At 38.8% G+C, this 22,568-nt stretch overlaps 1 protein-coding gene across 1 annotated transcript in view; it reads right to left on the bottom strand.

Annotated features, from left to right (window-relative positions):
• The window catches only part of LOC134668151 (endoribonuclease Dicer), a 70,593-nt gene that overhangs the window by 45,269 nt on the left and 2,756 nt on the right, over window positions 1-22,568 (bottom strand). Inside the window, exons 4-25 of the mRNA XM_063525669.1 lie at window positions 18,481-18,658; window positions 17,552-17,675; window positions 16,839-17,031; window positions 15,052-15,230; window positions 14,412-14,548; window positions 13,825-14,065; window positions 12,967-13,085; window positions 11,474-11,586; window positions 10,961-11,063; window positions 10,282-10,469; window positions 9,798-9,913; window positions 8,752-8,884; window positions 7,788-8,065; window positions 6,804-6,990; window positions 5,332-5,417; window positions 4,862-5,000; window positions 4,002-4,216; window positions 3,761-3,843; window positions 3,417-3,513; window positions 2,629-2,740; window positions 1,800-1,987; window positions 1,007-1,243 (exon numbers count right to left, since the gene is read on the bottom strand). Of these exons, the coding sequence (XP_063381739.1) occupies window positions 1,007-1,243; window positions 1,800-1,987; window positions 2,629-2,740; window positions 3,417-3,513; window positions 3,761-3,843; window positions 4,002-4,216; window positions 4,862-5,000; window positions 5,332-5,417; window positions 6,804-6,990; window positions 7,788-8,065; window positions 8,752-8,884; window positions 9,798-9,913; window positions 10,282-10,469; window positions 10,961-11,063; window positions 11,474-11,586; window positions 12,967-13,085; window positions 13,825-14,065; window positions 14,412-14,548; window positions 15,052-15,230; window positions 16,839-17,031; window positions 17,552-17,675; window positions 18,481-18,658 (3,446 nt within the window). The remainder of the gene's footprint in view (window positions 1-1,006; window positions 1,244-1,799; window positions 1,988-2,628; window positions 2,741-3,416; window positions 3,514-3,760; window positions 3,844-4,001; window positions 4,217-4,861; window positions 5,001-5,331; window positions 5,418-6,803; window positions 6,991-7,787; window positions 8,066-8,751; window positions 8,885-9,797; window positions 9,914-10,281; window positions 10,470-10,960; window positions 11,064-11,473; window positions 11,587-12,966; window positions 13,086-13,824; window positions 14,066-14,411; window positions 14,549-15,051; window positions 15,231-16,838; window positions 17,032-17,551; window positions 17,676-18,480; window positions 18,659-22,568) is intronic.

Below are 22,568 nucleotides of genomic sequence, written 5' to 3'. Positions count from 1 at the left end.
TAGTCCCCCTATATAGTTCGTTTTTTTAGCATTAGAAAGAACTTGCAAGAAGGTAAGCGATCTTGACATGTCTTTTAATTGAAAAACGCTTTATAAAAATATAAAACTATTACTTATGTAATGTTTTCATCTACCCTCAACTGGCTTAAGGAGCCATTTGAGGGTAGATTTTGTTTACTTTTATTTAAATACCTAAAGCACAGAAGAAATAATAGTACTACCGTACAGAAAGAACACTTCCTACAAACCCGAAGTTTTCCAGCGATTCAGGGTCGAATCATGCTGTCCCTTTCTAATATATGGTACTATCCCTTTCGGCTATTTAGGGTTGTCAAAATTCAAGTGATTATCTTATCTGTGGTCGTGCACGCACAAGGAAGGCACGCGGTGCCAACCCTAATAACTGCTCGGAGCAATGCTGAGCCGAACGAAGCCGAGTTCGACCGAAGTCAGGAGTGTCTCCCCACTGCCTAAAGATACAGAGGAAAACTGTATTAATTAGAAAAAGACGGCCTTTCACACCAATCGGTTGAAGTCGGTTTTTGTCTGGGAAATCTCGTTAAGATTCTTCCGTAAAATACCTATGACTACTTGAGTAAGCCACTCAGGTGATCCCACTGGATATCGCGATAACATACTATGCAATGAACATTATGAATACTGGTGATAATAGACAATCAATTTGCCTTTTATATTCAACAGCTGTTTTGGTCTAGCTTCGCAATTTCAAGAATTTTAATCTAAGAAAGAAAGACATCTAAAGGGGCCCACAGATTACCAGTTTGCCGGAGGATATCAGCCTGTCAGTTGTTCGGAACTGTCACCTTTTGTAATTAACTGACAGGCTGATATCGTCCGGCGAACTGGTAATCTGTGGGGACTGTGGGCCCCTTAAGAAATCTTATACTTTCTGCTCACTGGAAAGAGTTAAATTGACCATGTTGTGGTAGTTCTAGAGTCGAACGAGAACTTTGAACATTTTCATTCTAAATAATAAGAATCTCACCTGTTACCAATCAATCTGCCTTTAATATTCGTCAGCTGTCCCTCGTTCAGCTTAGGGAACTTGTGGTACAGATACAAGCTGGCAGCGAACTTCAAGAAGGAATCTCCTAGGGTTTCCGCCCGTTCCAAGTTGGCCGTGTCGTGAGAATTGATGGTTGTGAGAGCAAACAGGACGTCACGCAATTCGGGACCACGGCCCGTTGGCTTTAGGGAGAGCAGCTTGATTTTGTCGTTGTATCTGGTGAGAAATTAGTATGGTGAGAATGATATGCATTAGATTCTTGACGCCATATAAGTCATACTGCTGACTGCTGTTAAAGTATTATGTTTTACCAAACCTTAAAATTATAGGGTTCGACTTCCTAGATTTTTAGTTTTGTGGTTTAAACAATAAAAAGTTTTGAATGATTCACGGTTAGTTTCACTAGACTTATATCGACTGGCATATGAACCCGTGAACAAGATGCAATGCATGTAACTGCGTCGAAATATCGGGAGCTCGAAAACAATACAAGAGGTAATCACGGTTCATATCCCGGTCGATATAAGTCTAATAAAGAGTTTATACATACATTATACATAGACATACATGTTTGAGTATTTCTTAAGGTTTAGTCCCTCTACTTGTATTTCTATTTAAGTGGTGGCGACAAAGTCCAAAAGTATTAACGCGAGGAAGCATACCATTCTCCAGAAATTTTCTCTCGTGCGTTGGTCAGGACTGATACGAATTCGACGTAGCATCATATATAGATCTTATATCATAGTAGTAGAGACTATATTGCAATGCTCACTTGAGAGGTGGCGGCAAGATGGCCGCTGCCGAAGTACTCGGAACGCGCGGTGGCGAGCGCATAACCGCCAATTGAGACATTTCTTCGCGCGCGTAGAGAGGTGCTGACACGAACTCGTCGTAGCATTCTATGTCCATAAGAGTTACTGACGATATGTTGCGCTCTATGTCAATCGGTTCCATTGTTGCCTGTGAGTAAAAAAATAAATTGAGTTGTCTAGGACCTATAATATCCTCCTACCTACAGACTACTTAAGACTCTAGGTAGAAAAATTGCGATTTAGTTTGGCCAAGCCAGTCCTTCGGAGCTACCGTTTCCTTTTTGCGGGGGATACGTAGCCTTTTCTCCTAGGAAAACGTCCCGTGGGAACGATTTTGAAGACTGGGTTAGGTTAGGTCAAAAGGCCTGGCTTGAATTATGGCCTGAATGTGTTAAGAGCACGACTTAAAAAAGTTTGTCAATGTCCAATGCATACATTTTTAATGGCTGCAATAATTAGCAGCTGTTTTAACTAACTGTCAAAAGTGCGTTTAAGCAGGGGTGCGAAACTCCAGACTTCGGTCAAACTCGGCTCCGCTCGGCTCAGCATTGCTCCGAGCAATTATTAGGGTTGGCATCACTTGACTTCCTTTTGCGTGTACGACCACAGATAAGATAATCACTTGATTTTTGACAACCCTAAATAGCCGAAAGGGATAGTGCCATATATTAGAAAGAGACAGCATGATTCGACCCTGAACCGCTGTCAAACTTCGGTTTTGTAGGAAGTTTCCGTTCTGTACGGTAGTACTATTAATTATTCTGTGGTTTAAGCATCTAAAATACTTACATCCCAAGGATATTCCCTGTTTATCTTTTTCTGTTGCAGTTGATACAGGCTTTCCTTCATGGACACGATTGGCCGACGAGGAGCGTTCTCTGGGTCTATGGGGTTATTTATCCTGGAAAATATTTACTTTAAAATATGGATTTTATATGACTCTTCTAGAGCAAAAAGTAACATACAGCAGTACAGCATTTTAAGAGCTTTCACTATTTTACATGTTTTTGTCACTCTTCTTCTTTCTCCGTACCTCTTCCCTTTCCCTTTTAGTTGGTGTAGGACCTACACTGTAGGTAAAGTACCTACACGTACGGATATAGGTTTTTTGGCTTACAAAAAAGTGATTGTATCACGTAGGTATTTAAAGTAAGAAATAACGTGTGTAGGCAGATTAAAAAAAAAAAAGAAGACTGTACATTCATATTGATAAAATTTAAAATTATCTGCCATGGGTATTGCAAAAAGTATTCATTATTATCTTGAGGGAAAACATTTTTAAAGTCAGCACTATGTTCCTATAAAATATCGCAGTCCTCCTAGCATGTGGCGCAAAAAAAAACAGACAGCCCTTATAAGGGCCACCCCACATTTAGCGTCTTTCGAGCATCAGCGTTTGGTCAGCGCTAGGGAAAATGACGTCGCTGCGCAGTAGCGTCGACGTTGCGTCGAGCAGCGGCCATAGACGCCGACGCTCGAAAGACGCTAAATGTGGGGTGGCCCTAAAGCATCACTTTCTATACAAAATCCTAGTATATGTTTTGTAAGTAACTATAAAGTAAGGTTTAATATATCACCTGTCGATACTGTTGATAGTCGTAGGCTCTTCAACTTGCGCCTGCAGTGATTTCATCGCGACTTGTATGTTTATCGTTATTGGCTCCCATTCCTCGCCTAAAAATACAAATACCTATTTGTCAATTTTTTTAACAACATGGTTATACGCGGCTAGACAATCAGAAGGCTAGTTTTGGGTCTCGCACAAGAGTGAGGAAAATATTATGAATGGCGAATGAATGGTATCGAAATTTTAAATTTTAAAATGTCACTGACAATTTCATGTGTCACGAGCTAACTGCACGTTAGTATCTTTCCACGGTGCAATACTATATCCATCAATGAATTTGTATATTTAAATTACCTTGTGGTAAATGGACCTGTCCATATTTAGTGTATTTTGTGATTTCAGCGCGAAGGTCGTACGCAATCAGTAACATGTGAACTCTGAAATAATATAAATCAATAAGGTACTTAATGGGCTATAGCCGCGCGCGTCAGGCGACGTCTATGGTGATTTAATGGGCTATAGCCGCGCGCGTCAGGCGGCGTCTATGGTGATCAAATGGTTAATAGATGTATGGAAACAAACATGGAATAATTACCTGTGTATAATGCTAGGCAGCATCGTCGCTTTGTACCATAGCACGCCAGGATAGTCGTATTTCATACAGAACTCGGGAATAAATATCTCCGTGAAACTCTTGGGTTTGTCGTCGCCCTGTGAGACTGAGATCAGCTTTTTCTGTTTGTCGGTGAAGGCTTTGATGGTGGCCGCTCGGGGTAGGAGGCAGTTCATACGCGTGGTTATGTTGCAAACCTGAAAATGTTATAGTACATTGTGCAACAAGGGGGTATGTGAAATGTTGGAAACGAGGGTGTTAATTCACGACAGCCGCAGGCAAAAAAAAATAGAAACTATAAAAAATTGCCTGATGTGTTCTAAGGGACGTTTTCATAGCCTATTGGAGTGTCCCACTGCTGGGCAAAGCTCTCTCTCCTGGTTTTCCACAAGGAACGATTATAGAGAGAAAAATAAAAAGACTAATAATTCGTTTTATAAACAAATACTATTTTAATGCGCGAAAAAGCGCTGGTGGCCTAGCGGTAAGAGCGCGCGACTTGCAATCCGGAGGTCGCGGGTTCAAACCCCAGCTCGTACCAATGAGTTTTTCGGAACTTATGTACGAAATATCATTTGATATTTACCAGTCGCTTTTCGGTGAAGGAAAACATTGTGAGGAAACCGGACTAGTCCCAATAAGGCCTAGTTTACCCTCTCTCTGGGTTGGAAGGTCAGATGGCGGTCGCTTTCGTAAAACCTAGTGCCTACGACAATTCTTGGGATTAGTTGCCAAGCGGACCCCAGGCCATGAGCCGTGGCAAAATGCCGGGACAACGCGAGGAAGAAGGGAAACAAATAATATTTTAATCTTGATTTTGTTGAATAGCAATATAAACTAACCTCAAGCAGCGGCTGGTCCTTTTCGCCAATAATCTCCAGGTTGTATTTCGCTGAGTAGTATTGCTTGTAGGTGTCGTACGAAGAATCGTCGAAAGCGGATTGTGGCGTCATGTACTCTATCACTTTCGACACTATATACCTAGTAAAACGTAACAGTAAAGACCTGTGCACACCGGCTGCGTGTGCGTGACGTGCACGTGCGCGTGCGGCATTGTAGTATACAGATCCTTATGAGAGACGGCACACCGCTTGCGTGACGTGTGCGTGTGCGGCTCCAACATTTTAGCGCACGCACACGCGCACGTCACGCACACGCAAGCCGGTGTGGCTCGGCCTTAAGTTGTAAATTATGCATAGTTTAACTTTAGATATATTTTGGTTCAAAGAACTTTATTGTCTAAGAAATTACAGAAATTTCACTTACAAGACAACTTATAAATAACTTATGTATAATTTTCTTAGGAACTTACCGGCTAGGCAAGATAACGCCTCTGTACCAGGGTGTCACTACAGAATATTGGTAATCTTCTTGCGTCACATTCAGCGCTTTTCTCTCCTGGAAGGAAAACAAACATGTCACCAAACATTTTTATTTTATTTTTATTTTATTTATTTCCACACATACAAATATCATTACAGGCAGAACCCAATGCGATATTGTTGCAAAAAAAAAACTCAAACATAAACAGACAAACAAAAACAAGTAATTATAGTACAGTACATATTGGTAGAAAACTTAAGGAATCGCAAATTGTATGTGTATGCTGAAATTCCTTAAAGACCAAAGGTTAGGGTAGGTATGGTTAGCTGCAGAGATAGATGACCCCCCTCCTGCTACCAAATTTCTAAGCAGAGGGGGTCAGACATCTCTCGCGGCTGACTGTACTATAAAAGCCAAAGACCCCTGTTTCACCACGGTGGCAATTGTCACCTGACTTTCGACTGATAGGTTGTTGACTGTGCCGTCGTAAATCAGGAACTTTTTATAATTTATAAATACAATAGGCACGATAGGTACGAACCTCGTAAGGTGGCCCTGAAAGGGGTACCGGAGGGATCTCTTTATATTTCTGCATGACATCCCAGTCGATGTCGTAGCCCCAGGCGCTGCCTTTAACTGGCACCACGAACAGGTTGTTAACTGTGCCGTCGTAGATCAGGAACTTTTTATAATGTGTAAATATAATAGGTACGATAGGTACGAACCTCGTAAGGTGGCCCTGAAAGGGGTACCGGAGGGATCTCCTTATATTGCTGTGTGACATCCCAGTCCATGTCGTAGCCCCCGGCGCTGCCTTTAACTGGCACTACAAACAGGTTGTTGACTGTGCCCTCGTAGAGCAGGAACTTTTTATAATTTATAAGTACAATAGGTACGATTGGTACGAACCTCGTAAGGTGGCCCTGAAAGGGGTACCGGAGGGATCTCCTTATATTTCTGCATGACATCCCAGTCTATGTCGTAGCCCCCGGCGCTGCCTTTAACTGGCACCACAAACAGGTTGTTGACTGTGCCCTCGTAGATCAGGAACTTTTTATAATTTAAGAATATAATAGGTACGATAGGTACAAACCCCGTAAGGTGGCCCTGAAAGGGGTACCGGAGGGATCTCCTTATAATTCTGCATGACATCGCAGTCGATGTCAAAGCCCCCGACGCTGCCTTTAACTGGCACCACGAACAGGTTGTTGAGTGTGCCCTCGTAGATCAGTAACTTTTTATAATTTATAAGTACAATAGGTACGATTGGTACGAACCTCGTAAGGTGGCCCTGAAAGGGGTACCGGAGGGATCTCCTTATATTTCTGCATGACATCCCAGTCTATGTCGTAGCCCCCGGCGCTGCCTTTAACTGGCACTACAAACAGGTTGTTGACTGTGCCCTCGTAGATCAGGAACTTTTTATAATTTAAGAATATAATAGGTACGATAGGTATGAACCTCGTAAGGTGGCCCTGAAAGGGGTACCGGAGGGATCTCCTTATATTGCTGCATGACATCCCAGTCGATGTCGTAGCCCCCGGCGCTGCCTTTAACTGGCACCACAAACAGGTTGTTGACTGTGCCGTCGTAGATGAGGAATTTTTTCGCTATTTCGAGGACTTGATCGAAGACGAAAAAGTGAAACCTGAAATAACATTTTTATTTCAACAAAAGTACAATTTTATCGCTATATAGATTGTTAGCTAAGATAAATAATACAACGTGAAAAATTAAACAGACCTACAACGATTAATAAACCTACTTCGGGGGTTGGGCACTACAGAAAATGAAATTATGTTAAATATTGAAGTAATAAAAAAAATCATTTTATCACTTTGGCTGAGTTTACGCGATCCACGATTAAAATATGCAATCATTTTATTCACACGGGATGTATGTACATCTACGCACATTGACGAACCGATCAACGTTAAACAAGATATGTGAAGCTTTCATATCATTTATTTATTTATTGAGAAGTTCAACACCGTTCACATTAAATAATATACAAAAAACATGAGAACTTATAGCATAGCCAATAGAGAACAATTAAACTTTTTCTACAAGCAGAATTTGAAAAAACTAAAATCTCATTCAGATCTGGCGAATCCGCATCTGGCTCACCATTGCAAAACGTTCGCTATATGTGTCCTGTTTATCTAACAAAAGCTGTCTTTCTAAAAAAGGGACTTCCACTTGTATTACAAGTTACAAGCTTTTGACAAACAGGGCACTGAGTGCATTTCGTAGTATCACGGATTAGATTAGACTTCTTTACTGTCTTTAATTACTGCTCAAAGCAGCCAGGAGTTAAGCGATTGAGGGAAATAACACTGGTAGGATGTTTAGCGTGCGTGCTATTCGCATACGGTTCTGTTAGCCGGGCTACCCATTTAATTTAATTATAATCCAGAAGCACCTTTTAACAAACATGTTTCTTACCTTTTTATAAGATCCACCATATCACTATTAAGCGGTATGACCGCATAATTCATGTGCACATTCACCATTACATCCCCGACCGCCAAAAACATCGGAAACTGGCATATTTTGGGGATCGCTTCTGGCGTTATGAATCCATAGCCTTCGTCTCTAAGTAAAAGGTCATAGAGTGCGCGCTCGCGAGTTTCTTGAGGTCTTTCGAATCCGATTTTCAGTTTTATTATGTGCAAATAATACTGCTGGCTGTCGGCCATGGATCCGGATAGGTATAATGGGAACTGGAAACCAATAAATATATATAGAATCAGTAGATAGACAAGAAATAAATCTATAAACTTATACTAAGATCAAGGCAATGCGTCTGTGTTAACATACGCCTTTCTACGCGTAAGACAAGGACTGATAATGACAACAGGTTTTCGTACTTTTTTTTGGTTTTCTCTAAATACTCGTACGTCCTAAGTATGCGTTTCTTATCAAAAAGGTAAATCTTAAACTTTCACTATACTGGACAAAATTGCCTATCTTTGAAGACTTGCTTGAGTGAAGAGCTCATTAAGAATTAAACCTACAGAGCTGATTCTGGTCTTTGTAGCAATTTTAGTTTACTTTTGTTAACTTATAGACCTCTTTGATGAAAGACGCATAGTTTAGTTAGGACTTACATTGAAAAAACCAATCATACGATTCGGTATTTCGGTTTAATCGCGTGACTAGCTATCTGGATATTGCCGAATTTTGTATATATGTATGTACGAACTTATCCCTTCCAGTTAACCTTTGGATGAATTTTCTCTTCATTTTCTTAAGGGGCCCACTGATTAACAGTCCGCCGAACGGTATCGGCCTGTCAGTTGTTCGGAACTGTCAACATTTTGTTATAACTGACAGGCCGATACCGTCCGGCGGACTGTTAATCAGTGGGCCCCTTTAGTATGATTTTTAAGAGTGTTAGACAACTCACCGCTTTCTCATGCTTCCGCATTCTCTTCTTAGTCCCTGCCTTATGCGACGCATCTTCGTCGTCATCCTCTTCCTTGTCCCACGGCCAGTTTAAGAAACACGACCTTATGTCCGGGACCTCAAAGTCCACTTTACTGTACAAAAACAATGGTTCAAATTCATAGTCCCTAACTTTGTAAACATTCTATTTTTTTTTATGTAATTTAACCTCCATGACACGCATTTGTTGACTAACGCTGTAATTTTTTTCTGTAATCTCTATATCTTACTTGTAAGTGTCAAAATTTATAGAACCAATAATTTATCTGCTGGATCTCTGCGCTATAGACCTCGTGTAACTATACCATTTGTACCTTCATGTATTGTGCAATAAAGATTAAAATAAATAAATAACTACCATCGCTAAGTCATTTTGAAAAAAAAACTGAATCGACAAAGTCAAAAATTATTATCGAAACTGTTCACGAAATTAGTAGTAGTAGTAAACACTGTATTGCACAAAACAAGTACATAACACAGAGAGAATACTATAAATGTGTACAAAGGCGAACTTATCCCGTAAAAGCATACTTAAGAAAACAAAGCAATTGTAAAGTTTACCGGAAATCACTGAAAACACGATGGAAAAACTGATTAGAACCATCTTGAATGCTCAACGGATTATCGACTCTATAAATAGTATAAAATAAATAATATATTGCAAAATATTGTCTTCCGTTTCCGCAATAGTTACTCATTAAAGAAAACTATAGAAACGGATTATGTAAATTTATCGACTAGCATTAAAATGTATAGTTTATGATTCATTATTTTTGTATGTGGGTAGTTTTTCATATAACAATAATAGAGGCATAATAGAGGTTAATATATATTTTTTCCTCAGTCACCCGTTGATCATGACCGCTATAAAGTGTTTGAGAAGTCCGGATGTACCTATATTATAAATTCACTATAATCTGTTTCCATAGATTATTTTAATAGATTACAAGTCAAATATTAGATAAAGGGCTGAACGAGTCGAATAGTAGATAAAACAAAACATCATACCCATAATTTCGTGGCAGCATGGTCACTCGGTCTAGTTCGCCCTCCTGATGCAGTCTTATGCAGGCATTGAGCGCTGCTGATCGCTTAGCTGTCTTCAGGTTGTAGTAGGGTTTGCCCTATAAGAAATAATGCAAAAAAAAAAATGAAATAAATACCCGCGATAATTTAATATAACCGCGAAATCGAAGTTCGCAAATTGCGGGCATCTTTCTCTGTCAAATTCAAAACATACTTTATTCATGTAGGCCTAGCAACAAGCTCTTATGAATCGTAATTAATCTTAATCTAATTATCAGAGCAATTTATTGATGTGAATATTATTCCATAATAACATTGGATTGTTGCACAGATCAAATTTAACACTAAGAATTTCACAAAGAGATATGAAATTATGACGTAAAAATAACACTTGCACTGCGTATGCTATCAAAATGACTGCAGATTTTGGTCTAACTTTATAAATCTGATTTTTTTTTAAGTTTACCTTAATTGGTTCTTTAACAGGGCAAGCTATGGGCATGATGATAGTGACAACTATTCCCGCATAATGGCCCATATGGTCGGAAACTGACTCCTTAATCCACATGGGGGTTATCGTGGTGAACTGGTCATGGGGCAGGCAGGAACAGTAACGGTTCAGCAAGCTTATAGCACCCACTGCATGGAGACAACCTGTACATGTAAAAATATATAATTTAATGAATACCATAAACAAAAAAACAAAGACTAGTTCAAATATTCGTCGCTGGAAAGCAATAATGCTGTAACCCTCAATACAAATTAAGTGCGGGTTACATCATTATTGCTTTCCAGCGACGAATTATGGCGTTGCACGGCCCTTTACATTTTGCGATCTTTGAGTTGTGCGTTTTAGCACTTGAACGCATATGTTGCATACAAAATTGTCAGGTCAATATACTAGTACTTGTTAAAGCATACCACTTCTAGGTATTACAGACATACCTAACCAAGATAAGCTATCGAGGACAGACCTTAAAAAGCATTATCCTCAAACAATATCATTTGCTTATATGTGCTTCTTTTAACCCATTCAGCGCTAATCACACGATTCCGTTTTGCCTCTACGAAGCATTTTCGCTACATACCGGGAAACCCATGTTATCGGCTATGACCGTAGCTCAACGGCGAATGTGTGAACTTACTTCCATAAGGATTGTTGTACTGGGGAATGTCATCCTCGTCATACATGGTTTGTATGGAAGACTCTGATGGAGCTTCTCTGGTATCCGAGGATCCTACGAGTAACTGCAAACATACACTATTATTCAAGGTAATAATATTATTGTAGTAAAGTATAAAATAAAGTATAGTAAACTGTGTGTTGGCTAGATTGATACAATCAAAAGTAAAATACAGTATGTCTCCCACCATGGGGCTTTAAATGCAGGGCCCGATTCTGCTCGACAAATCGACTTACTTTTACTATGGGACCAACCCAGAACACGCGAAAAAATTTTTTGCTTTTCCATCGACATCAGCCAAAATGTATGAAGAAGCCTAAATATTTTCGCGACCTCGGGGTTGGTCCTACAATAAAAGTAGCTCAGTCAGAATCGAATTCTGAATTTAAAGCCTCATGATATGAGACACCCCGTATAAATAATATTTATTTTAAAAAGTACGAGTACAAGGCTTTGCTAAATCAGAATACCTACCTTTTGAATGTATTTCTCAGTTTTTATGAAGCTATGGTATTTATTCATAAACTTCTCTCGATCGCAAGAGTTCACTAATAAAACGAAGCTGGAATCTGCACTCCTTGCTCGACCTGAAAATTTTATACAACTCGAACTCAACTCAAAACTCAAAATATTCATGTAGGCCTAGCAACAAGCTCTTATGAATAGTAATTAATCTTAATCTAATTATCAGAGCAATTTATTGATGTTAATATTATTCCATAATAATATTGGATTATTATACAGATCAAATTTAACACTAAGGATTTCACAAAAAGATCGTCAAAAATTAAAAAAAAAATTATAGTCTAGAATTTCTAGTCTAGTCTACACTTAGGGCCACTTGCACCACTCTATTAACCCGAGGTTAAGCGGTTAAACCGTTAACCCAGTGTCAAATGGTACTGGCAGTGTTGGGCATTCAAGAATAAAATCATTATTTGAATAAGAATTTCTAAGAATAAAATCATGTTGATTTTATTCCCGTTAAAATTATTAAAATAATTTTGGTCTGGAATAATTCGTATGTGTAAAAATTGAATAAGAATAATCTTATTCTTAATCAAATAAATGTAATCATGATTTTATATTCTAAATAATATTCCTGGATTAAAAATCTAGTCTGAGTGCGGTTTAGGCGTTACGTATAGATAGAAGTAAATGATAGTACGAGTAGTTTCTTCTCTAATTTATACCGATTTTTATGGAATAAAATCTTACAAATTTATTGTAATCGGTATTGGTACCCGTATTGCTTTTAATGTGATAACTAAATCATCAGGTACAATTCAGCTGATCTGATCGGATGGTGGATGGCGGAACTCTTGAATGGCTCACTGTACCTAAAATAATGTAACAATTAAAAAAAGATGTTTTTAAAGGTATGATGAGGAATGGCGCGATATGGTGTATTCCTATTTCTCCCCGCCGGGCACAGATGTGAAGAAGTACCGTACTGGTAACCATGGTAACTCCAGGTTTAACCAGTTAACCCCGGGTTAGTGAATGGTGCAAGTGGCCATTAGTAACTACACTTATTAGAGCAATGGAAAAGTTGTCAATTTGTAAAGTTACCTTTTTTTTCATGTGTGTTTAGACACCTGTAAACTCAACAAGTCGACAGTGACGCCCCATAAGGACTTGCATGCGATTTTCGTTACATTACGGAGTTTGGTCGATCGACTTTATTCATTGCACTCTGTAGTTAGGAATGTATCGATTATTGCATGCAAGTTGAACCGTCTAAATGGGGCTTAAGGCCTGTGCACACCGGCTGCGTGTGCGTGACGGGCACGTGCGCGTGCAGCGTTGTAGTATACAGATCCTTATGAGAGACGGCACACCGCTTGCGTGACGTGTGCGTGTGCGGCTCCAACATTTTAGCGCACGTGCACGTCACGCACACGCAAGCCGGTGTGCACAGGCCTTTAAACATAGACAAGTTACTAAATTAATAATCATCGGTGTACCTTTGCTTTGGATATAAGAGCGATATTCCAATGGCGCATCGAAGCGCAGTACCAAGAGGCACTGGGGAATATCCACGCCCTCCTCAATTACACTCGTTGCTATCAAACAGTTGAGTTCCCTGAAACAGAATTCGTATAAGAGATTATCCAGTTTCATTTAACAAGAGAACAAAATCACTTATGTACACTTATTTCTGAAGATATACGAAGCGGCTTTATAGGGCCGATATGTACAAATGTATAAAGGTCCTATTAAATAATATAAAAAAAAGAGAACAAAATAAAATACCGCATCTTTGTAATCCCATGACACCAAAAACGTCAAAACACGTCGACTGAAAGCCCTGCCCCAAACGCTTAAAAGTCAAATGATGAATGAGTAACGATCAAGTTCTAACTTTTGATATGTTGCGTACGACGTCTGGTTACAAACCCAACGCCAAAATCGTCATATATCGACCAAAAGGGTGCTTATTGTCGGTTGTCAAAAAGGCGATATTTCCATATAGCTTTAACTTGAAATCAAACTTATCGACAACCGAAAATGTAATTTTTGGTTGAAAACGTCACAAATGACGAATGAATGAACTACACTGTCGATTTAAAGGCGTGCCATGTCAAATGCTACGTACGTAAAATGACAAATGATACCGAACAAATATTAACTTTTATATGTTGCGTGCGGCGTCTGTGGTACAGTCGACTGTACTGTAATAAGGCATAATTGTTGATGTCGACTGTACATCGATAACTGATGTTAGACAGCCGGGCTAGCACATGATTGGCGCGACAGTACCTCGCGGCGAGATAAACCTTTATTAACATTGATATCGCTAAAAAAACATTGAGTAAACTTACTTATTCCGAAACATGAGCAATGCTTTATGACTAGCCTTCTTGACATACGCTTGTTCCCTAGTGCTCTTATACGGGTCGATGTTGAAACCGACCAAGAAATCGTGTTTTAGAAAGCTGAACTCCTCCGGATTAGCTTCTTTCACATCCTTGAGAAGGTTGTAGAGGATTTTGGCGGTGAATCGCTGTTGTGTGAAGATTATTCCCGAGAGCGGTTCCTTCGATTGGTTTCTTCTTCTTATAACTGAAAATTGGAAAAAAATCTATATAACAAAACCTCGATTCGCCTGTTTCATGAATGAAATATGTCTCTGTATGCGGTTTTTCTTAAGGTTACAAAAGATGTGGCTTGCCATCACAGAATTCATCTGACATTCTGATAGACACGTCCTTGATGCGGATGAAGCCTAAGGACCGTTCTCTGATGGAATGCCACATATTATCAGGATATGGATGGGTTATACACAAATTTAGGTTCTAATTCGTCTTCCCTAAAGTGGAACATTGTAACTTTTGATACATTGCGAATTCCCTTTTTTTTCGGACTTTTATCGTTATGTACTATTACATGTATGATGCGGGTATTTTACCTCCAGGCTTGTTATATAAATCGGGGTTAAATTCTTTCAGCACGTTTAGCAGCTGTATAATCTGATCTGAAGAATGTTTGATAATTTTCTCATACCCTTCTTCTTTTGACATAGACAGCAGTAATATCATTCTTGCCCTGTAAAAGAAAAAGCATTCTTAAACATTTAAAGTCGATTCGGACTTATCGATTTGTTAATGTATTGATCATGTTATGATATGACCCCGACGCGATCCGCAGTGCATCTCACATGCACCAATAATTGTTAAATATAAATCAGAATTTGGCCTCCTTGGCTCTTAAATACTATGTATAAGGATCGTGCGTATTGGAAGTTCTACCATTATCGCCAAATCGAAAAACGTTACGTAATGTAAAGTTTACATTGACACTTCACGCAAATAAGAGGTTATTGCCCCCTTGCACGCTATATTTCAGCTCATAATCATTATGATTTTGTCACCTTATGGTGGTAGGCAGCTGTGTACTGTACGCTGTACGGAACAACTTAACGCTTTGAAGTTATAAATTGTACTGCAAATCAAAAGTTGCTGACAACAGAGCCTTCCCACGAAAATTGTAATTTCGCTTATGTTTACTTTATCTTAACGTCTCTTGAAAAATAAAAAAAAGCCACTCACTTGGTTAAATGTGTTACGACAAATTCGTATAACAACTCCTGTTCCTTGCTTAGAGACTTCCGCTTGAGCCGCTCCAAAAGAATAATATATGAGGTGATGCTCAAAGACCCGCCGTATACGCCTAGGTCTCTTATAAACATAATCATCGAATTAATCATGTTCTTTACTGCTTTTATTATCTGAAACCATTTTGGTATAAGCTTTTAAATATCGCTGTCGACTGTACTTTTCTTTGAAAAGAGACAATTGTAAAAACACACAATTAGGTCGCGTCGTTTTATCACAGAGTTCCTATGGCTACCCCGTGTCTCCATCATCAGATCAGCTCGATGGCAATGCGGCCAGCCTTCTGGGCACACTGCCCATCGGCAGTGACTTGGGGGACGTTTTTAGGGTTCCGTACCCAAAGGGTAAAACGGGACCCTATTACTAAGACTTCGCTGTCCGTCCGTCCGTCCGTCCGTCCGTCCGTCCGTCCGTCCGTCCGTCCGTCCGTCCGTCCGTCCGTCTGTCACCAGGCTGTATCTCACGAACCGTGATAGCTAGACAGTTGAAATTTTCACAGATGATGTATTTCTGTTGCCGCTATAACAACAAATACTAAAAACAGAATAAAATAAAGATTTAAATGGGGCTCCCATACAACAAACGTGATTTTTGACCAAAGTTAAGCAACGTCGGGAGGGGTCAGTACTTGGATGGGTGACCGTTTTCTTTTTGCTTTTTTTTGTTTTTTTTTTGCATTATGGTACGGAACCCTTCGTGCGCGAGTCCGACTCGCACTTGCCCGGTTTTTTATTTATAGGCTGTTTATTTTAAGTTTATTTAGTTTAGAGATAGTTTGTATTATAATTTTTAAGGTAATTTAATGTTTTATATTTATTTAATAGTGATGTATCAAGGTACCTTAAGGTACATAGAGTCTCTGGCAGTGTTGGCCGAAAAGTTAATGCAATTGAAAATATTGGCCATTAACCAAGGTTCAATTTATAATTGTTAATGGCCAACATTTTGAATCGCATTCACGTTTCGTTCGGCCAACACTGGTCTCTGGTAACCATTTGAACGCCACTACTATAGGGACCGTGCGCGTTGGAGGTTCTACCATCTTGTGGCCTGAATCGAAAACATATTTTATGTTTATTTTTTTCATACATCATATATGCACATGTACATTGTCAAAGCAAGTGCTACCATCTACCGTTCTCGTCAGTACGTTTCCTTGTGCATATTAGGTTCTGCCATCTTGTGGGCTACATCGGAAGCATCAACGACACATATACGCCTCTTGACGGCTCCTATGCTGCCCCCTATAGTTCATGCATCGTGCTCGGCGCGTCATTAATCGTGAACCTTGTCGAACGCACAAAGGTTGATATTGGGCTGTACAAAATGAAAAGAGTTGTACTGCTCGAAACGAGGTATTTTATAATGCGGTGTCTGTGACTTCATCACCATATAGATAAGATAGTATAGAACCACATAGTTTTGGTTCAATAGGGAAGCCATTTAAGAGGCCTATTGTACTTGTACATTTGTAATGGCAATGGACTGCTATTGGTTATTATCCAAGTATGATGCGGAGAGACGGAGACTAATAGTGACGAGTGAAAATGGTAGAGAATGACTTATGGCATCAAGTCTGCATTTTGTACTGTAAGGTTTTTCTTTTGTGCAATAAAGATTAAATAAAAATGTGAACTTTCGTAGGCCACTACGCCATCTCCTCTTACCTCACCTCTTACCTGATGAATTGTTGCTTGATGATAAAGCTACTCGACACGCACCTTTTTAGGATCAGTCGTGATATCCTGCTGGTACTTTTTCAATTTAATATCTGGCGTAAGGTTCGTTTGTGGCAGCTCGACGGACAGTACGTATTTTATCAGCACCTCTAAGATGTCTATGGCTTTCGCGGCCGCTGGTGTCACTTGGGGCGTCTGGTAGAACTCCACAAACTCGTTGGGATTCGTGGAGTAGCTATAACATAAAAAAAAATAGTAAAAAGTGTACTAGAATCGGATCCCGCTATGATTTCATTCGAAGTGTTTCTATGACATTCCTGTGGCATATGTATTGGCTCTTTTATTAGTTACGTTATTATATTTATTTAATTATTGTATTGTAAGCCAGTCGTTTTCAAAGGGCTGACTTTCTATTGTTAAATATTGAATGTTTTTTGTTCAATTAAATATCTATACACTTCGACCCAATAATAAAAATTCGTCATTACTAAACAAAAATGGAATTGGGCGGGACTTGTCGCTAGGCAGAGTGATGGCAGGTGGACTAAAATGTTAACAGAATGGTGGCCGCTTTCAGATGAAAGAAGCGCGTGGCGTCCGCTGGCTCGTTGGGTGGACGACATCCGGAAATTGCGGGTCACTTCTAGATGATATTAGCTCAGGACAGGGACAAGTGGCGTACTAGAAGAGAGGCCTATACTCAGCAGTGGGTGATAAAGGGCTGATATGATGATAAAAATAAAAAAAATACTTACTTCAATACCTCCCCCATCTCATTTACAGTGGCGATGGTCGCATGAAAAGTGGTCTCAAGATCTTTCAATGACTGTTGAATGCTTGGTATTGCAACGTTGCTGTTTAATAACGTCGCTGTCAGACCTAAAAAGCAAATGTAAATAGAATATGCTCATAAAACAAGTGCAATAAACAAAAAGGTCTTCAGTAAAATACATCAAACTGTATGACTGTGAATATGCCAAAGAAATAATATGCCTAAAAAGCTAAAGATATGTAGAGTTATACCAAGAAAAGTCTGCAGCGATGTTGATAGCTTACGCAGTGCAAGTGTTATTTATACGTCGTAATTTCATAAAAAATTGACATTTAAAATAACTTAGGTACCTACACATCTTAGAGCATTTAATAACTGGAGTGGCCATTAAGAGAGGAGTAAACCCCTCTGCCGAAAAACTTGCACAATTGTGCAAACTTTTGTATGGACTGACATGGCTATTTGTACGTTACGTATACAAATCATGTATAAAATATAGATTAACCCTTTAACCGCCAGAGTCTGATATATAAGACATTACATATCCAGCTCATTTCGCCACAGTCTGATAAATAACACAAAGATCTGATTTGGTTTTTACAGCCCATTTATAACTCCCGTAACTATGCCAACCTTACTTTGCGTGGTACAATTACTGCCGGTGGCGACACGAGCACGCTCGCTCAAAAATTCCTGGCGGTTAAAAGGTTAAATAGCAATACATTTGACGTCCCCTCCCCCGCAAAAATCGGCAGACTGTTTCGTAAAGAAAATGACAGCGATGACATCTCCTTTTTAAATACTCTAAGCTACACATGGAGTCGTGGAGATAGATAGACGCTATTGTTGGCGAAGGAAAAAAGTGTACTTACAGTTATAATTGAATTAAGTGAGGCGGCCAAGATATCTTACCTAGGACTCTAGGGTGTTTGTCCGGAGAACAATGTTCGAAATGCTTCATGACCAGCCGCATGGGATGGTCGTCGACCGCGTGGTGGCACTCGTCGAAAATGAGCAGGTTTATATCCTCGATTTGTATGTACTGGTGCGTCAGCATATCGCTCAATATCTGGCAGGTCATTACGATCACCTGAAACAGAACCACATTACTCCATAAAATTGTAGGTATCTCAACAAGTTGCTGCCTTTGTCACAGGGCGGACACGCCATACATATATATACATATATGTATACGTGTCTGTACACGCGTCATTGTGTAGGTATGTGTGGGTAAGTCGCTTTGCTGAGAGGACGCCAGAAGTCCGCCAGATTCATGTCGCGGCCAGTCGCAGGGCGAGGTAATGCGAGTCGGGGCGGGGCGGTGCGTGGCCGTTCTGTATGATAATACTACTTATTACTTATTCTGTGCTTTTGTGCAGTCGCCATCAGATATATCGAAGCAGCCAAGGTGCTCAAAAATATCTGTACATGCCTCTATTGTCAAGGCGCTACAGTGCGTGTTCCGATATTTTAGCACCTTGGCTACACCAATATATCTAATGGTGACTGTGCAAAATTTAATCATTGGCCCCGGACCAAGTAAAGTTAGACATTTTTCAAGCACTGGCGATAACTTGTCAAGTTTAGTGTTTAAGGAAGAAGTGTTATGACGTTTCGTGAACGTCACCTGGTCATCCATAAGTCGGGTGAGGAAAGGTAGCCATCAAAACACGTAGAATTTTTTTCCGATAAATGTACTTTGATAAATTCTGAATATTCCAAATTCCGACTGAAATTTCATTAACATATTTATTCATTTATTTATGTATGCAATAGCACAAATAGCACAATACATAAAAAGTACAAATGGCGGACTTAATGCCAGGAGGCAGTGTCTACCAGTCAACCAAGAATTTACCAAAATACATCGTACCTACTTATTTGTCACACGCTCTTCGTAAACGCTTCATACTTGGTGTCTGTGATTTTATTAGAAGTATTGTGTATTATGATAGTGTATGTGATCAACTCAAGAAATCCGATAAAGCGTCGAAATAAAAATGAAATTGACTTTGTAATATAAGCCTAACATTAAATGATATAAGCCATTCCAGTTTCAACACTATCGACTATGCTAGTACGGTTCAATATTCCATGCACTGATATGAGTAAACAATAATCAAATCGTACGTGTCCTACAAACGGATACCAGATAAAACAAAGGCTACTTATAAACTGTCCGTTACTTCTTTCAGAAATTGAGTGAAGTAATCAACGTGTTAGATATGCTAACCTTATGTAGGTAATTGCAATTAAATTCGGTGTCTAACATGATATGCATAGGTAGCTATACATAAAAACACAGAAAAAGACATTATTGGAACCATACGTAGTACTTAAGTAGTTCTTGATAGAATACTTGTAGTGATATTACTTATACTAAGTTGTAATCTGTAACGGCATTATATTTACAATGTAGTGTAGTGAGATCACTTTAAATGAGTGTAGTTTAAAACAACTGACACTTCAATTTTGAAGCTTCTTGCCCATACAATAGAATTAAAATTGGAATGGCTTAACAGGAAATATTTTTACTATTGATAATTTCGAACCACACAACCATTCACTGTCCTAAACTAACAAAATTAAGATAACATGATAAACAGGATGTAAATTGTACGTGTTCCTACCAAAAAGCAAGCATTATGATGTGATGCTGATGTAGTTACGTGATGTGAATTAAAAAGAATCTTAATCTTAAAGCTTTGAAATTCATGTGTCCATCTGCGATGTCTTCAATATTTAAGCAAGTTGACTGAGCATTACTATCGATGTCGATAAACTTAGGATTACGGACAAGCACACCAATCTTCGTGACCTTAAGTCTTAAGGAATAAAGCCTGTGTATTTTTTGCGGCTTTAATTTTAATTCGAACGTCTGTGGCCAGGGCCAGGCCATATTTGTAAACATCATCCTTATATGGCGAGTTACTATAATCTGAACCTTACTACAAAGGCATAAGGTCCATCGATGGCACAGGAGTGTTGCTGTCAGTACAGAATACCTACCCAAAAATGTTTCTCGATTGGGAAAGAACAATACGTTAATTAATTATGCATTATTCTAATGCTCTAAGGATGACCATTTTAGTATCCAGGGATATTGGCTTCCACACGTCATGACGATGCAGTTGTTTTATATCAACTCGTGAGTGAAGTACGTTTTTTAAAAGCTGAAATTAATTTGTTGTTTATATGAAAATAAACATGTTTTGTTTTAATTGTTAAAGAATCAATATAAAATTGTTGGAATGGTAAGTACCAGTATAATAATATATAAATAATAGTGGTTTGTTATGTGATTACTTGGTAATAGGTAACTAAAAATTCTGAACATAATCATATGAACTAACAATTGTGTGAAAAATGTGCTTTAACCCTTTATAAGGCAGAGGCGATATATCGACCACATACGCTCAATCAGAAATTCAACCATACTGTTTTAATAATAGGGCTCAAAATCGTTTGCATTAATTGAATATTCAACTTGCTTTTAAAATAGATTTTTGAAATGTAGGCTTCTGATAGCTGCAACAAATTCTGCGATAGCACGTCCCTGTCAACGGGCCTTATAAAGGGTTAAACATGTAGGATCATGAATGCTAAGTAGAATAATACAGTTTTTGAATTTACTACTAGCATAGTTAGTAAGAGCACTTAACTAAATACATATGTATTAATATAACTCACTGTATCACTGTACTTCATCTATGTATCATCCAAGCTATGAAATAATAGTACATTACTACAGAGGCCGGGACGAAAGGGGTTGCCGGCCAAAGACATATAGACGGCCGAGCGAAGCGAGGCCGGATAGGTCTGAGCGCGGGCAACCCCATTTCCCGCCGAGGCATGTATAGTGCTTTTCTCAAACGTGCAATGAAATAAATAAAATAAAAAATCCACGAAACCCAAGTTTTATTTATAGAAAAAACTAAAAGTAAACTACACCCAAAATATAACTAACACGTATCTTTATCACGCGTATGTTTTACACGAGTCGTGTATCTTTACTATCCGTATATTTTCATGTATCTTTGATTTTTTCGCCTTGTATCCGTCTGACTATCGTTTTCGTCACATAAGTTTACATAGTCTTTCATGTTGATATCATGTTTCACATATTTACGTCGTTGCTTTATGCATGGAGAAAATAAGTATAATTTCCACATTGACCATTTTGTAGTTACTTTCATTTCTTTAAAATATGCCACAAAACTGTTTTTAATAAACTGTAAGCCATTTTTCTTAGTTTCTCAAATAATAAAATCGCCATAAGCAACCATATACATACTCGTACTTCGTCTTTGACTTGGCGGCAGAGGCAGCAAGTTAATAAAAATCAATTCAGCTTACGCTGCCAATTCCAACTCCTACGATTACAATTAATATTAATTTCATTATTTACCTAGTCGGAACTAATATTAAAGTAAAAAAATCAACAACCATAAATCCAATAAAACAGAAATACAGAATGAAATTTTTTCAAGAGTGTCATTACCTCATTACGAACCATAAAGCAAATACTGCCTCTAGTTTTTTTTTATGGCTGAATGCCACGATGCTGTGTCACAAATATCTGTGAAATGGAAAGTAAAAAAGAGGACTTTGCCGGCCTAGGCCTGCAAGATTTGTATGAAATTCCATTAACGACCTCTTGTCCTAGCCGCACCTGAAACGTCATACTTCGCAGCCTATTATAGGGAACATAACATCAATATTTCATTGCATTTTTGAGAAAATATGTTTTGAATTTGAATTTGAAACTCGGTCCATGTATGTAAAAAGCTGGGTCAACGTGAGGAAGATGATGATGATTACTCCGTCTCACTGAAATAATGGTACCAGGAAGTGTTAAAGTTTATAAGCAGAATTCCTCTGACAATGTATGAATGACTGCCAATGTTTATGTTTCAGAAACAGTTGCTTATAAACGGTAGGTTTCATTGTTATATGTAGTATATTGATTTATATAATGATATCATGTTAATTGAAAGGTC

This window comes from Cydia fagiglandana, chromosome 10 (assembly GCF_963556715.1).
Source record: "Cydia fagiglandana chromosome 10, ilCydFagi1.1, whole genome shotgun sequence".
Taxonomy (NCBI): domain Eukaryota; kingdom Metazoa; phylum Arthropoda; class Insecta; order Lepidoptera; family Tortricidae; genus Cydia; species Cydia fagiglandana.
Note: the sequence above shows the minus strand (reverse complement) of the source record. Positions and strands in the feature narration are given on the sequence as shown.